Source organism: Phyllostomus hastatus, unplaced genomic scaffold (assembly GCF_019186645.2).
Source record: "Phyllostomus hastatus isolate PE091 unplaced genomic scaffold, TTU_PhHast_1.1 phas_scaffold_78, whole genome shotgun sequence".
Lineage (NCBI taxonomy): Eukaryota > Metazoa > Chordata > Mammalia > Chiroptera > Phyllostomidae > Phyllostomus > Phyllostomus hastatus.
The window spans coordinates 37,904,369-37,920,311 of NW_025334041.1; the positions used below are offsets into that span (position 1 = coordinate 37,904,369).

General features: G+C 33.3%; 1 protein-coding gene across 1 annotated transcript in view; it reads left to right on the forward strand.

Annotated features, from left to right (window-relative positions):
* The first annotated feature begins 5,586 nt into the window (after nt 1–5,586).
* The window catches only part of SEMA3A (semaphorin 3A), a 205,977-nt gene continuing 195,620 nt past the window's right edge, over nt 5,587–15,943 (forward strand). The window contains exon 1 of the mRNA XM_045828814.1: nt 5,587–6,143. Coding sequence (XP_045684770.1) covers nt 6,032–6,143 — 112 coding nt within the window. The 5' untranslated portion in view covers nt 5,587–6,031. The remainder of the gene's footprint in view (nt 6,144–15,943) is intronic.

The window sequence follows — 15,943 nt, forward strand, 5'->3', positions numbered from 1 at the left end:
TGGTTTTGCCATTATAATAAACTCTTGTAAAGAGTTTTAATTCTAGGTCTCAGCATTTCTGTTCCCTATTGTTATCCGTTTCAAATTCTTGAAAACCATTGTAAAAAGGTCACTTCTAGATAATAGAGATCTTATTAAACTCACATCTGAGGTGCAGCTTTCTTTTCAGAGGTTAACAGAGGGAAACTATACACATTTGCTTTGTCTAAGTCAGATGTAAAGTAATCCTTTATATAATACTGACTAATTTTTCGCTTTGCTTATTTAGTATATATCTGCCTATTTATTTATTCAGTGAGAAAGTGTGTGATATGCCTTTACTGAAAGCAAATATCTAATAGCTTTATATCCTGAATCACTCAACAGCCAACCTGCACATTTCATTTGTATTCCACAGATGCCTCATTTTTTCCTCCTCACTGCTTAGCCTGCACAGATCAGTATTAACAATGGGATTTTTGTCTTACTTGAAAACTTTCTTGTTCCAATTGAGTTGAGGTGGAGACACTCTCACTTTACAAAAATTAGGTATTTTGGTATTTTCAGTGTCTTATTTCAATATGTTAATATTCAAGAACACTGCATTCACTTATCAGATAATCTAATAAAGGAGCTGTAAGTGATGACTAGATCTTTAAATAGATGGAAAAGGAAAAGGAAAAATCACATGTTTAAAACATTTTGAAATGTTAAAAATATGATTGATTTAAGCAGTCAAAAAAGATTTATCAAAATTAATGAAAAATCATGTTCCTATAACTGGATTTTAGCCACTTTTGGCAGCATGGATACTGATCAGAAACACAATTTTACACATTCCCCCTTTTTTGCCATCTTCTACCATCCCCCGCTCAAACTTAGGAACCTAAAAAAAACTCACCTACTAGCCACACAAATCAAGTTCCCAAAGAAAGGGAAGTTTCCACCTCACCTTATGACCAAAGAACTAAAATTTTTGAAACCCTTAAATGTTTAAAATTTTCTTAAATTCTACAGGTACAAATAATGTGACTGGCCAGTTTCTGCTCTCCTTCTGCATTGATTTAACATTTATTACTTCAATTAATTTGAAAAACAAGGAGTCTTTATCTAAAGTACCTACTTACCTTACAGGATCCTGAACATTGATGACTGACGTCAGAAGGAAAACACGAACTATTTTTTTTTCAAACTGTTACAAATTCAATCCAGAGGAACAAGCTTATTTTACTGAACTCTGTATTCATGGGGGTGGGGGGCAGGAGGAGTGAATGCCTCCCTAAAGATTGAATTCCCTTTGTTTTTTTACCAATTCCTCCTCTCAGTTCATGTTTTCACATGTTCCTTATACTAAAGCACTAGGGTCAAATTATGAAAAGCTTAACAATTTCTTAAATATTACTTTTAACCTGCCGCACCCAGCTTCCAGTGACTACTGCAGTGGTTCTTAAATAGCTATCATTTTTGGCTGAAATGAATAATACAGTGACTATTTTGTTTTTCCAATTAATAGGATGTCTCCTGATCTTCTAAAGAATGTTTTTACCCACACAATTCATTTTTAGAAAAAAAGGAAGAAGGTTCAAATTCCCTGCACCAGAAAAACCCTCATTAAAAATGAATTTCCAACATGAGATGTCGGAACAAGGACAAATGTTCGACTATGACATTTAGTTAATTCTGTTACCGAAGGCCTTTCTCATACACTAAGGAAGCATTCCCTTGAAGGAAATAGCAGGTGTTGGACAAAAACTAATATAGGTTCTTTGTTGTTGTTGTTTTCACTTTTTGTTTGCTTGTTTTTCACACAACTCAGCTGAACAACATCTTGGAAAGAGTACTGATATTTTTCCATTTGTTTTTAATTTTATTTTTCCTTGATGTTGTTTCTTAGAAAAACCAGTAAACCAACTCATTATGAAAGTCTTCACTCAGTGATTTTTCTTACAGAGGTCATGTACTGTCAGGGACACACTTTAGAGGTGTCTATCTAACCACAGTAAAATGGGGGGTGAATGGGATTGCAGGGAGGCTAGGGTGTTTAATGAAAGGACTATAACTCCAAGTACCTTTAATCCACTAAATCTTTTAAATACATCTAAACTATACGTATTTCCTTCTATTCTTTTATGCACACATTTAGCACATGTTTCACCTACGATTCACAGAAAGATTCAGAGTATTTAAAACAAAGGGAAGTGCTTGGAAGACCACCTCACAAATTAGAACAATAATTACTGCTCTTAAATTGCAATGCTTCTTGTCATCCCAATTTGTTTTATAAGAAAAAGCAAAATTAGAGAAGCATACTCATTCATTTTATGTGATTCATCAAAAGATCAGAAATATATTTCAGTGGAGAAATGCTTTAATATGCATCTTCTATGGCTATACAGTTTTTACTGAAAAGCAAGAGTTAATCAACTTGTTGTGCAGTTGAAAGTGTTGTTTCCCTAGAAAATCAAGCAAACCACCCAGAAAACTGCTGTCTTTGTAATCTCTTTCAATACAGAGTGGGGTGAGGTTAAAAACCACTGGTTCATTTCACAGAAATGCATACAACAGCATGCTCATCATACTAGGCACCTGCTCAAATTTGACTCTGGCATAGGAGTTAATCACATGTGAAAACTTGAAACTTAAGAAGATATTAGGAACTCAGTGCAAGTAGACTTAATTATAACACATGATGTAGATTATGAGTTAAACTAATTGAAGATGGAGAGATTGCTTTGAGAAAGAAACAAAATAACATTTTCACCTTTAACTTAAATAATATTAAACCTTAAAAGATCATTATAATTCTTCTGACTTTTAAAAAGTAGTATATTCAGTAAAATTATGGCTACAGTGACAATTTAGTGGGCCTGATGATGTCAAGGCTTCAGCCACAGGTTCTCAGAGCAGGGAATAATGTTCCTGGGAGTGTGGGGTGGGGGCAGGGTGGGGAGAGGGTGAATCAAAGTCTATGAGTCCCACATGCAGCCGATTTTTATAGGCTCTGACAAACACCCACCCAGTTCCACCCTTCTCAGCTGAGAAATAGCTTTACCCTCGATTATTGCTCACCTATTTCGTATTGCAACTTTCTTTAAAAAAAGTTGAAAATGAGTTTATTTAACCTTGACCAAAGTCAAAAGATTGGAAGAAGTAAACATATAAGATTTCTAATAGTTTTTAAAAGTATTTTATAGTCATGGAGTTCTTTTTCTTTGATTTCAGTCACATTTCAAATATCGATATATAGTTGTCCTTTTCTACTGCTTTATAATTGAATCCTTCCAGGACAATTATGCTTGCCTAAGTATTTACTACTTTCACATTTTTAATTTAAAAATTATATAGCTAAGGTAAATGTGAATTTATTAAATTTTCAAACACCTGAAAGGATACAAGGATCTTTAAAAAGGGAGAGTAAATCAAATATCAAATATAATTAAAATATTAAAGTTTTATTTTGTTTTATTTTTATTTATGTGTGTGTATGTATATCTAAACTTGGAGGTGCTTGAGTTACCAAATTCTAGGATTCAACATTAAATTATTTGTTTTAAAAAATGAAATAAGTTTATCCTGACTATTTGGTTTGAAATCCAGATTGAATGTCTTTCTTTGCCATGGAGTCAATTTTGACCCTCTTTTAACTGAATTTTACCTACAACCTTTTATTTTTCCTGAAACACATCAAAATGTTTCAGGATTAGTCATTATGCTAAGGAAATGGATACATTTCTAAATTTGTTTATCCTGTTCAGTTTTGACAAATACAAACTTGCTCTCCTACTCTAGAGAACAAGAGCTAGAGAAAAATAAATATTTTAAGACATTTAAAACATATATTAATGAAAATGGTACAACTATTTCAAGTATTTAAACTGATTATTTGTGATATTTCAATAGGATAATTCATTAGTCCGGTCCTTTAAATAATCCCAGAGTGGCATGAATTCCTTTGCAGAATGAATGTCTATAGAGAGTAATCCATGGAAGACAGACAAGCCTCTTGTCATTTGTGGCCTTAATCCATTGCCTAGAGCGTGAAAAGTCCTCAGGATAACAAGTGTGGCAGTCAGTAAAATCAACATTATTTTTGGATTTTATTTTCTTAACAATACTGACTGATCAATTGGCTTGTGGAAACTGCCAAATACAATACTGGTCTGTTTGATGAATCAATCTAGTGAAGTGGAGAGAGAATCACTTGCCCCTTCCCCCATGTTCCCCTTTTCAAGCCTCTTCATCCTCCTCTTCCACCTCCTCCTCCTCCACCTCCTCCTCCATGCACACACACAGACACACACATAGGGGATGCTCTTTCTCTATTGGTCTGCAGACACTGGGGAATGGAAGCTTCAGTGACAATACTCAGATAGTTTTTTCACAAGACTACTAACCCACTTTCAATGAGTGTTTATGTTTTCAATTGTGAGGCTCACCCTCTGCTTTCAGAGAAGAAATTTTTGTTCATTGAAGTAGAGTTCTCTCTTCTATGTTTCTAGTGCCTATGGTGTATGGGGGTGGAGGCTGGGGAGAGTACAGGGCAGGAAGATTTGGGGAGTAAACAGTAAAAAAGGAAAAGTTCTGTCCTGTTAACTTAGATCTCTCACCCACCAAAATCCTATCAGCTGTGGGGAAAAACAAAAGAAAAATAGAAGAGGAAATGTAAACACCCTAGACGATATATATATTCCCATTCTCATTTAGGGAAGAACTAACGTTGTTGTATGACTGCTCGATTACGCACATGCAACTGCAGAAAAGTTAGTAACCCTTCTCAGCTCAAGAAGACACGGAGATTCTCTTCATGTTAGTCCTCAGCATGGACACTCAGCAGGGACTTTAGTGAACTTTGTCATCTTCCTCTGCCCTTTAAACCAAAACTCTGAAAGTGGCTTTAGTTAATTGGATGCGATACATTAAAAATGTTAACCAGAGCATTCCAGAAGCTGGAAAACCATAGATGTTTTTTAAATTCTGAGTATCCTTTTGAGAATACCCTGTTGTAATTTATAATCCTCAGTGGACCTATATTTGTCTTGAACTGATTGTTGAAATTGGCTTTACTAAGAATTTCTTTGCTGAAATTGCAGTGGGGCGGGAAAGGGGGTGCTTGAGCCAAGTGGGCTTGTAGGGAGGAGGGAACGATCTCTAACAAGCCTTTAAAACCTTCAGTGGTTAAAGTTATATTGATGAAAGGATATGCAGATACACACAGATACATATATATGTATATATCTATACATACATACACATACATACACACAGATAATACACAAGTTCAGCAGAATTATATAATAAGCATGAGTTATAAATTATGTAGGTAGCTGAATTCAGATTTTTTAAATCAAAATTGCACCTAAAATGGCTATAAAACAACGCTAGCCTTGGGAAGTAAATTTATAGCTACATGCCTTCCACAGGCACGCTGGAGGGTTCTGCTCCCAGCTCTAATCTCTACGAGATGTTTTCTGCATGTGTTTTGTGACAGGAGGGAAGGGGAGTGGGTTGAGCTTGCCTGTTCTCCCATTGTCAGCCAGTCTAGTGAGTGTTGGGAAAACCTGTCGGTGGGATCTTGTGTCATCTCTCCCTACATGTGTACAGGAAAAGTACGCGCTGCTCACGGTTCCTCTCTCTCTCTCTCTCTTTCTCTGTTTCCCTTTCATTCTGCTTCCCCGGAGCCGAATGAAGCAGGGAGCAGGATTAGAGTCCCCACCGGCTATCAGAGGAGCCTAGATAAAAGGAACTGCTTCTTAAGCACTACTGCAGCAGCCCTTGTTAATTTTTTTTTCTTTCCACACAACAGTTGTGCCTCATTATCCGGTGCCTGCCTCGCTTTTTTTTTTTTTTTGGAGGTTTTGAAGTTTCTGTGCTTCAGTGACTGTTACAGAAGAAGAGGTGTTAGTGTTGCGGTGAAGTCTTGATTGTCTGCATTTATGAATGAAACTGACCTAAATCACCTGTTACCTCCAGTTTGCAGATTGTTTGAACTTCTCTGGCCGCACAAGACAGGAGGGAAGCCTGAAGCACCATAGGGACCTACAGCGTCTGCAGCATGGGCTGCTTCACTAAGATTGTCTGTCTTTTCTGGGGAGTATTACTTACAGCAAGAGCAAACTATCAAAATGGGAAGAACAACGTGCCAAGGCTGAAATTATCCTACAAAGGTAAATCCTTATTCTTTTTTCTTTTATTGGATTAGCTTTGTGATCCCCCCACCCCCCTTTTCATCCCTTGAACTCCCTCCCAACCCAAACCATAAAACCTTTGGTTTAACCTAGGGAACCTATATCACTGTGTGTGTCTTTCTGAGATGATTTCAACACTTTTTAATAAAAGCATGCCTTCTGTTTGATATGACAATTTAAAGCAAACAAAGAACACTTAATCACATTTGCAGAGAGGAGCTGAATGCCTGGTAAATGCTGATCTGTATATGTGATCATGTGCTCTGTTAATTTTTTCTGATCCCACTTTTAAAATATTTTTAAAACTACTATTGCAAAATGGTCTCTTTGTAGAATGTGCATGCCTCACCTATAATAATTATGATAAATTGCATTTTCTTAGTTTTAGACACTAAATGGTTAATCATCTTCATGAATATTCAGTTTGTTCAAATCTGACAATCAGATGCCTAACATAAGCAGTAGATCATGGTTTGCCAAGAGAATATAAACTGGATAGAACAGACTAGATTTTTTTACAGTATGTTATGAATGTACAAAAAAGACGTGTATTTGGTTAATTGGTGTAAAGTAAAAGCCTTTGAAATATAATATTATTTTAATTCCATATGTACTTCAATGAGAAATGAAGATGCATTACTTCCTAGTTATAGAACTAGTTGTGTGAACTTCTTTTGTAAAAAAAGTATACATTTAAAAAAAGAAAAGAAAGATTGATTACATTATTGCTAGTACTTGATTGGTTATAGTTTAATGTGTACACTTGTTTTTTAATGAGGGTTTTAAAGAAACCCTATATTTGTCTAGATACATTTTTACAGATAGATATATAAAATAATGCTAATCTGGATTCCAAAATAATAGATATGACTTTTAGTTGAAGAAAATATTTATACAACTGAGGTATTAGTAAAGTGGAATTTAAGACTGCACTATTTTAACTCAAGTAGTTATACTCTCTAAGGTGTTGCTTTCTTATGATTCTCAGATTTCTAGAATAGGGGGTGGGGCAATGAGAAGCTACAATTATATTCCATTTTTAGCCTCTAACATAAAATGAACATATTAAAACTATCCTGTAGAGGTATTGCATACTGTACATTGCTCTTCTGCCAGAAAGCAGCTTCTTTAATTTTCACACAATGGGAATAATCTCTCTGAATACTCTAGTGTGAATGAGGACCACAGATAGGATGTAATTTTCACACTTTGGATTAGAAAATTAAGACACCTATTAAATGTGATTATTTGCATTTAATACTTGTTAGATAAAATACACTGAGTTGGAAAATATATTTATTTTTGGCAGAATATTTTCTTGATTATTAAAATGGGAATGAATTTTAAACATGAGCAAACAGCATTGCAATTGTGCTTATATGAAATATAAAAAACTATGTAGACTCTATTAAATGTTTAATTAAATCTCTATTATGTCTCTGTTTAGTAACTATCTTTAAATTACTTATAGTATAGGAAACACAGATAAGGCATTTGTGTTTTCATCAGTTTTTGCTATTTTCACTCTTTGAGAGGATGTCATCAAATTCTTAGGCTTATGGTCCACTTTATGCAAGTTTATATTCCTTATAAGTAAGTTTTGCATGCAACTTTACTTCTTGAAGATATGAGTGGCTATACTTTTAAAGTAAGTTTGAAACATGAAATCTATTACAATTGCAGTTGCTTGTCTAAAGTGCTAAATAAATTGTAAAATAAATAAGAATTGGGAATTACCCTTATTTATTTTGCAAGAATTTTATTTCCCTATTAGTATATTGCTCTCCTTTACAGAGGAGTCACCAATTCTTTCTACATATTAAAAAGATAGCATTTAATTAGAATGGTCCTTTGTTATGTTCACATGCTTTAAACTTGTCTGGTGAAGTAAGCTGTATATATTGACAAGGTGTATATATTTGACACTATCTTTATGAGCTCATTTTAGCAATGGCATCCATTATAATAATTTTTGCTTTCTTTTAAATCAAAAACTGCCCTACAGCTATATGACAGTGCTGCTGATATACCTAGAGCTTGGCAATTTGGTAAAATAAACTGTGGAATGAGCAACAGCAAGAAAACCAAAAGGAATGGCCCAAGCAATTTTTCCTGGTATTTCATTGGGCTGTCATTACCTTTTTGTCTCTCCATGTACCCTTGTTTTGCCAAAGCAGAGGCCTGGTTGGCAATTATCAATACTTTGTTTCTAAACTAAAATAGACACTTTTTTAGCTGCTTCTTTTCCCTCCTTAATTAGATGTCAAACACAGTTAAAACTTCCACTGCATTGCCCTTAAAAATATTCCAGCATGATTCACGAAGAGTTAAATCCCTGCCAACCCTAATTTCCCATGGTCACTGTTTTCAAAGATCCACCATTAACTCTCTCATTGCTTAGGTTGCCAAGACAAAGTTTTAGGCAATCACTGTGCTTACTTTCTGGTAAGAGATAAAAGAGATTAGATGTGTTAAATGAAAAAGAAAAAGAAGAACAAGAAAGCAGCTTTTGTAGTGGATGTACATAGATATCTAATAGGTACCTCTTTACTTTCTAGGAAAAAGGAATTGAATAGATGTTTGAGGACCATCTGGAGAAGTGATAATATTAGAAAAATGGGGTATGCTGGCTTTTCCTCTGAACCAGTCTGATTTAGAACCCTTGTGGGGGTAGCAAATGTGAGAACTCTGTAAATCTCAGCAGTCACGTACAAATTATCCTCAAGAAACATTCACTCAGAGATACTTCTGCTTTCCTTAAATATATGTAATATAGCTAAATGTTAAAATGCTTCTTTTACAAAATGGTGCATAACAGTTTATTTTCCCTATAAAACTAGCCAAATTTCACTTTTCTCATGAAATCCTAGAATATCATGTAATCTGCCCTTTGGAATGTGTGGTACTATGAAGACTTCAGAAAAAAAGGCTATGGAAATCACAAGGAAATAAATTAGGTTTGGGGTTTTAAACAAATGACAAATGTTCCATCACTCAGTGTAATGAGCTTTTCCAGGACATTGTGTGCTTCAGTTTTAGGAGAAATCAAAGACACATGCAAGTCTGAGTGGTGACCGTGTGGATCCAAAGGTTAAATCAATGCACTAACTTTACCTTCATAGGGAGGACCTAGCAAACAGCACTTAAACATGGCAGACATTATAAAGGCTTTCTTTTCATACTCTAAAGCTACTTTTCCAAAAGTCAGATAGTTTATTTTTTTAAGGATGAGATTATTGGTTAAATCAAAATTGTCACAGATGTTTTCTGATACTAGAAGATAATATTAAAATCATTAAAATTAAAAATTTTAATCATTAATCATCATTAATCATAATCAAAATCATTAATCATCATTAATCATAATCAAAATCATTAATCATTAAAAATTATGAAGTAAAATTTGCAGAAACTTTTTGATTTGTCATTGCTCAATATATTAAGATCACTCTAAAATTTTATTAGTAGAATAAGTATTTACTTTATTATTTATTATACTTGTTGACTTTTCAGAGATATATTTTACTTCAACCAAAGCATAAACACATATTCACACAAAAACTAATATATAAGAATATATGAATATATAAATATATAGCTAACAAAACATTATATTAATATTTTATAGCTGAGTAAAGTAATCCTAGCAATATTTAGGTTATGAATTGTAATAAATGTATTACAAATAAAACTTTTATTGATTTTAAATGGTATTCTTACTTTATATATATATATTATACACACACATACACATCTTCTTTCGAGTCCCATAGAAAGTTTTCATGGGTATCTCAAGTGTTTACATAATGGTGTAGAATAAAATTTGCCTTATACTGAAATTCTCCTCAGAGTTAAAATGAAATATGTGGGGGAATAGACATAGTATATGTATATACATATATATAGTACATATATGCATGTAATGTATATAATGGTATATGTTTTATACTATGATGTATGCATAGTATATAGTTCATATAGTATAGTATATGTGTGTATAGTATATGTATGCATACTATACCGCAAGAGCAAAGAAATTATCAGGTCTTTGCAATACCTTTTATCCAAATGTCACTTCATATTTGGCATCAGTTCTTTCACTTGCTGATTCTTATATAACATGAGCCTTTCTTCTCAAAGTTTATTAACTTAAAAAATCATATTTTGATTCTGAAGTCTTCTATTTAAGTACACTGAGAACTAGAATTTTTATTCATTTTTTTCTCCAAGTACACGGTGGGGCAAAAGTAGGTTTACAGTTCTGAGTGCATGAAACAGTTTATTTTTATATTATTATTTATTAATTATTGTATTATTTTCCTTATGAACAACAGTAAGCATACTTTTGCCCCACCCTTTATATCCTGTCAAAATAATTTTAAAAAAGAAAAGGAAAGGAAATAATCACACATCTGGTGATTCAATGCTGGTCAGATCAAATGAGGGCTGGTGAAAGTCTCCAGTTTGTGGCTTCTCTGTTTAAAGCTGCCAACCAGGCCGGTCCTTGAAATATTAATTTATGCAGTGTAGACTTTAGCAAGTAGGAAAATAGCAGAGACCACAAAACCATTCTGTGTAAGTCTCTAACCCACCAACTTTTGATGATGATATTCAGTCATTACTAGCTTTAGTAAATTTGAAAAAAATTGAAGAGATCACTCTTTTCAATTCTAACTTTTCATATTGTTATTTCTCTTCATATAAATTATTTCTAAAATTCCACTTGTATCAGTGATATAAAACACCAGGGTGTATACAACTAAATGGATGTATAGATTTGTGATAACTAATTTCTCTCTGTTTTGTTGTTTTTAATTATCACACATAAATCAGACAATATATGTAACAAATATCTTGTGGTGTTTTGGTCAATTATATTTAAATTCCATATTTAAGAATTAATGCAATTAAAGGATCTTTCAGGAAAATGTTTAATTATAATTAATTAGTGTGATTGCATCTGTTCCTAGTAACAAAATTAAAATTAAACTGTTGGTGGCAGAGCATAATCTGTCTATGCTTAGTATGAATATATAATTGTATTTCAGATGTGCACACTAACTGACATTAAGTTATCATGAACTTTAAGTGAGTTATACAGAATTATATGGCAAGATTCTTATCCTAATTTTTCTCATTTAAACTTCAGTGACATGTCTGCATATCACAGTTCCACAGCTCAGAACATCACACCTTTGCATCTTAGGGAGAATTCTGAAATCTAAAGTCAGGGCTATTTTAAATAGCATTTATACTTGAAGTTCTCTAAAATCTTCCAGAGGAACCAGTACTAAAACAAATTTTTGACTTACCATTATTTAACAACAATCACTGACAAAGTCATGATATATCATGGAAAGTTACATATTAGTTGATTAAAACATCATGCTTATCAAAACATTATGGAAAAAAAATTTATGATAAATTATTCATTAATGTAAATTTGTAGGTAAAAATCTCCAAAACTCATGATAGTACCTAAGTATAGTGCTTGTAGTGAAAACTTATTTTTAAAAGACCAACAGCTGTAAACATAAATTAGAGCAAGTGTGAGTCTTGGGATGGATTTTACCCATCATGACTTCTTAGGTGCTATTTAAAGGCATTATCATTTGATTTGCAGTACTACACTTCCACTAATAGGTGGCACTAGCAATTTGTGACATTGGTTTGGAAATGGGCAGGCGGCTAGGATAAATACACAGGGTAATATTTGGAGCCAAACTTGGAAGAACTGGTATAAGTCAGGAGGTGTAACATGACCAAAACAGAAATTAAAGTAATATTAGTTAAAGTAAAATTTGCTAAAGCTTTTGATATGCTTTTTGCATACCTTTATTAGTGCAGTTTGACCCTAAAAAAGTAAATGGTTATAAGTAAAAAATAAAGTGTTTTTACTTAGACTTCACATGTGAGATAGATCTATAAAATGGAAAACAAAATAATGGGTGGAATAGTAGTCACTAAACAATCAATGCTAAAAGACAGTTTCATGTGTATGAAATATACATTAATATTTCATATATGTTCATATATATAACTTTTTTCTCAAGCCACAGTCATTCAGTGTGGTTAACAGGAATCAGACAGCATGGCTGTGGCATGCAATTGCCATCATTTATAATTGGAAAGTAGCTAGTTGAGAAGGCAAAATAATGTTTAGAAAATTACATTTGATATATTTTTAAAAGAATAACACCTTTTGGTCTGTAGGTTGTTTTAAATTATTTTTATAATTAAACACATGGAAGAATCAATAAATTCTATCTGACACAAATGTCCCAAGTCACTAAGGTTTTTTTATTACCAAGACATAAACATCACTAAAGTAAGGAATTCGTACACTATTTCTAAACAGTAACAAAGCTGGACTTCATCAAACCCAGGATAAGAAAATATACAATTTATACTTGAATTAGGGAATAAAGATAAGCAAAAGTAGAATACTGTTGATATATATGAAAAATTAATAGGTCTTACTATTTTCTACAAGCTTTGGGTAAAACTTAAAGGGACCACAAATTTAGGGAGTCTTGTCAGCTCTTGAATGAGTCATTAGACCTGCATTTCCAGGTTTCCTTTGCTTGGAGAGACTGGCATGGGAAACAACCTTGTCCAAACTTTACAGTAACTTAATTTGCTGCTGCAATCACAAACATGTCTTGAGAAAAAAATACAACATCACCCACTTGAGTCTGCATCCACCAACTAACTGAAGCTTAGTTCTATTGAATACATCAAATGACTTCTTTAGTCTGTAAAACTACTTATGTGGATTATCTTTTTTGTACCAGATTGTGAGGTTCTCAAGGCCAATCTGCATTATTTGTCATCATTATATTTCCAATGGCTAGACAAAGTCCCTCATTGTTGAGTGAATTTGTATTTTATGTGACACACCTTGTTTTTTAAATACAATATATACCTGATTATGAGTGAGTATAAAAAGAATGCGAATTTGTAGTACAGAATTCATTATTAAGTAAATTGTAGAGGAAGTAAACTCAGCAGTAGATGCTGGGGTAGGGGGATATCAGAGAGGCATTTTGGAGCACACAAAACATCTGAGAGTGGTGGTATCTACACAATGTCTCCTCTGAATCAAGCCTATTCCGGGACTGAATCAGAAAATATCTGGGTCATCTTTGTTTGCCTGCAAGTAAGAGTGGAGAATATGTAGTAACGCATACCTCTTGGAAGACTCTGGGAACCAGGTTGAGGAGTTGCTTCCCCCTTTCAGAGGAATACCCTGATTTTCCTTATCATTGTGTCTCAGTATATACAACCAGAAAAGAAAGTAAGCAAGACTATTATAAACCAAATATGGCTAAAGATAAAATTTCTCATCATCAGTCTCATTGTATCTGAACCTTTGTGTAAAACAAATCAATCTTACCAAAGTTGAGAGCACAATCGTTTAAATTTTAAATTGCCTAGATTTCCTTGTCCACACTTTTGGGACAATCCTGGCTTTGCTCTCTGACAGCTTGCTAAGGTTTAGTATTGCAGAACCTTCCTTGCTCCTTATCCTTGATTCTGCTTATTGATAACAGCAGTTGCTCATTACCCCCTCACTTTTCATTTTCAAGTCAGCCTCTTTTTCCCCTGGCTTTGGGCTCTGTGACCCAGGAACACCACCCACTTTTCTCTTCAGCCCTTGCTTCCAAGCCCCCACTTGCCCAGGAGAATAGATGTAATAGAAAATGGCTGCAGAGATCATTGCTGAAGTGTGAGTATTCAAAATACATTTTGAGTTCTTTATTTAAGATCCTGGTTTCATATAATTAAGAGGATGGGGGCACATAATAGGTTAATTTCTTTAGTGCATTTGTAAGTCTATAATTGATATAGAATATGAATTAATTTACAGTGTTTAATGTTAGATTCTTATAAAATATATGTTAGTCTTGTGACAAAGTGGAAGTATCAACAGGAAAGAACAGTAGGCAAGAGTACTGTGATGCACAAGTCATAGCTATTAATGGGTATTTTTTTTAAAAAGCCTACTCTCAACCCTTAAGGAATATATTTGGGAAAAGTCAAAACAAAGTGGTTTATACCTGAGGTCAAATTCAAACTGCCCAGCCCTGGTCTGTGTGGCTCAGTTGGATGGAGCATCATCCAGTAAACTGAAAGTCTGTGGTTTCAGTCCCAGTCAGGGCATGTACCTAGGGTGAGGGCTTATGGGAGACAACTGATCAATGTTTCTCTCTCACATAGATCTTTCTCTTTTTCTTTCTCTTCCCTTTCCTCTCTCTCTAGAAACAATGAAAAAAATTGTTCTCAGGTGAAGATAAAGAAAAGAATTTAAACTGTCCAAGTAGTTATGAATCTTATTATTATGTATTAGAATTCTCAATTTTTTCATCTTTAAAATTGAAGTTTCAAGGGCATAAAGTTTGCTGTGATCATTTTATAAAAATTAGTTTAAATGAATCTAGGTTTTCACTAGCTATGCAAATTTCAGTTATTTACACATTCAATTATTATAATTATAAGTACTTTTTACTTGCATTCTATGTGTAAGACACACATGTATGAACACACAAACCTACATAAGGCATGCTGTGGATCTCTTCACAAACAAGTAGGTTGTTGGATAATAAAGGGAATATAGTTGGATGTCTGAGGACAGCAGTAACACATCAACCTAAAGACTTCAGGGGGCTTTTGAACATAGGGCATAAGGAAGGTGAACCTTCAAAGACAAGAGGAATGTAAGAGGGCAGAAGTAGAGAAGAGTGATAATTATCACTATCAAAAAACTATTTCTTTGTGATATGTTCTTTTTCCTTTTTAGGAAAACAATGTATTTTATATAGTTTACATAGCAATATAGCCATATAATTATTTTCTGCATTCAAATACAACATGGAAACAAATCTGTCTTTAACAAGGGCAAATTAAAGCTGCAACATATCAGACTGGGAACATCATGAAGTTAATATGTACTTGGATAGGTTTGACTAAAAATGAGATCAGGAGGGACAAGTGGTACATGCTTGTAAGGACATTTCTACAGTGGTCATTTGGGCTTGTCTGTTTCTTCTTTGAGATTTGTCTATATAATGCATTGGCCAAGCTTCTTTCTAACCAATGGAAAAAAGGAAAAGAAAGCTGAATTTGATTATCCAGTGTTGAAAAACACTGTGACTATAGTTCTTTGAGATCATAAAGTATATTGGCTTTTCTTCTTGTTTTCCTAGCTAATTCCCACATTTCTTTACTTTGTTATTGTTCATTTGACCGATGAACAAGTTGTGAAGAAAACAATAATGATTTCATAAATAATATTTATTTTAATATATATACCTATGTCATCTACCTGATGAAAATAGATATTAAAATATCTCCTAAACTATGCGTTCTTGTTGTATACCACATGTCTTTCTTTAAATGAAAAATTATATATTGCATAGATTTTAATTCACTTAGCACTTTGTTATCACTCAGGACGTTTCTTTGGCTCACTTAAAAATAAATTAGTTTCAGAACAAACAGGCTACTTAAATCTTGGAACACTTTGTAATATATTAGACAAACTTGTAAATTTGTGGAATCTTTCAATACAAACTACAAAAAGTCACTTCTAGAATTTGGTCATATTAATGTAATCCCTTGTACCTTCAGAATTGTATATGCTAGATGAAGAACTACACAAATCACTGTGTTTATATTTAGTGCATATGTATGTAACAAATATAAGAAAAGTTATTCAGTCACTATTTTTCTAAATTATCTTACATTTAATTGGGAATTACAAAAACATAATGCCAATC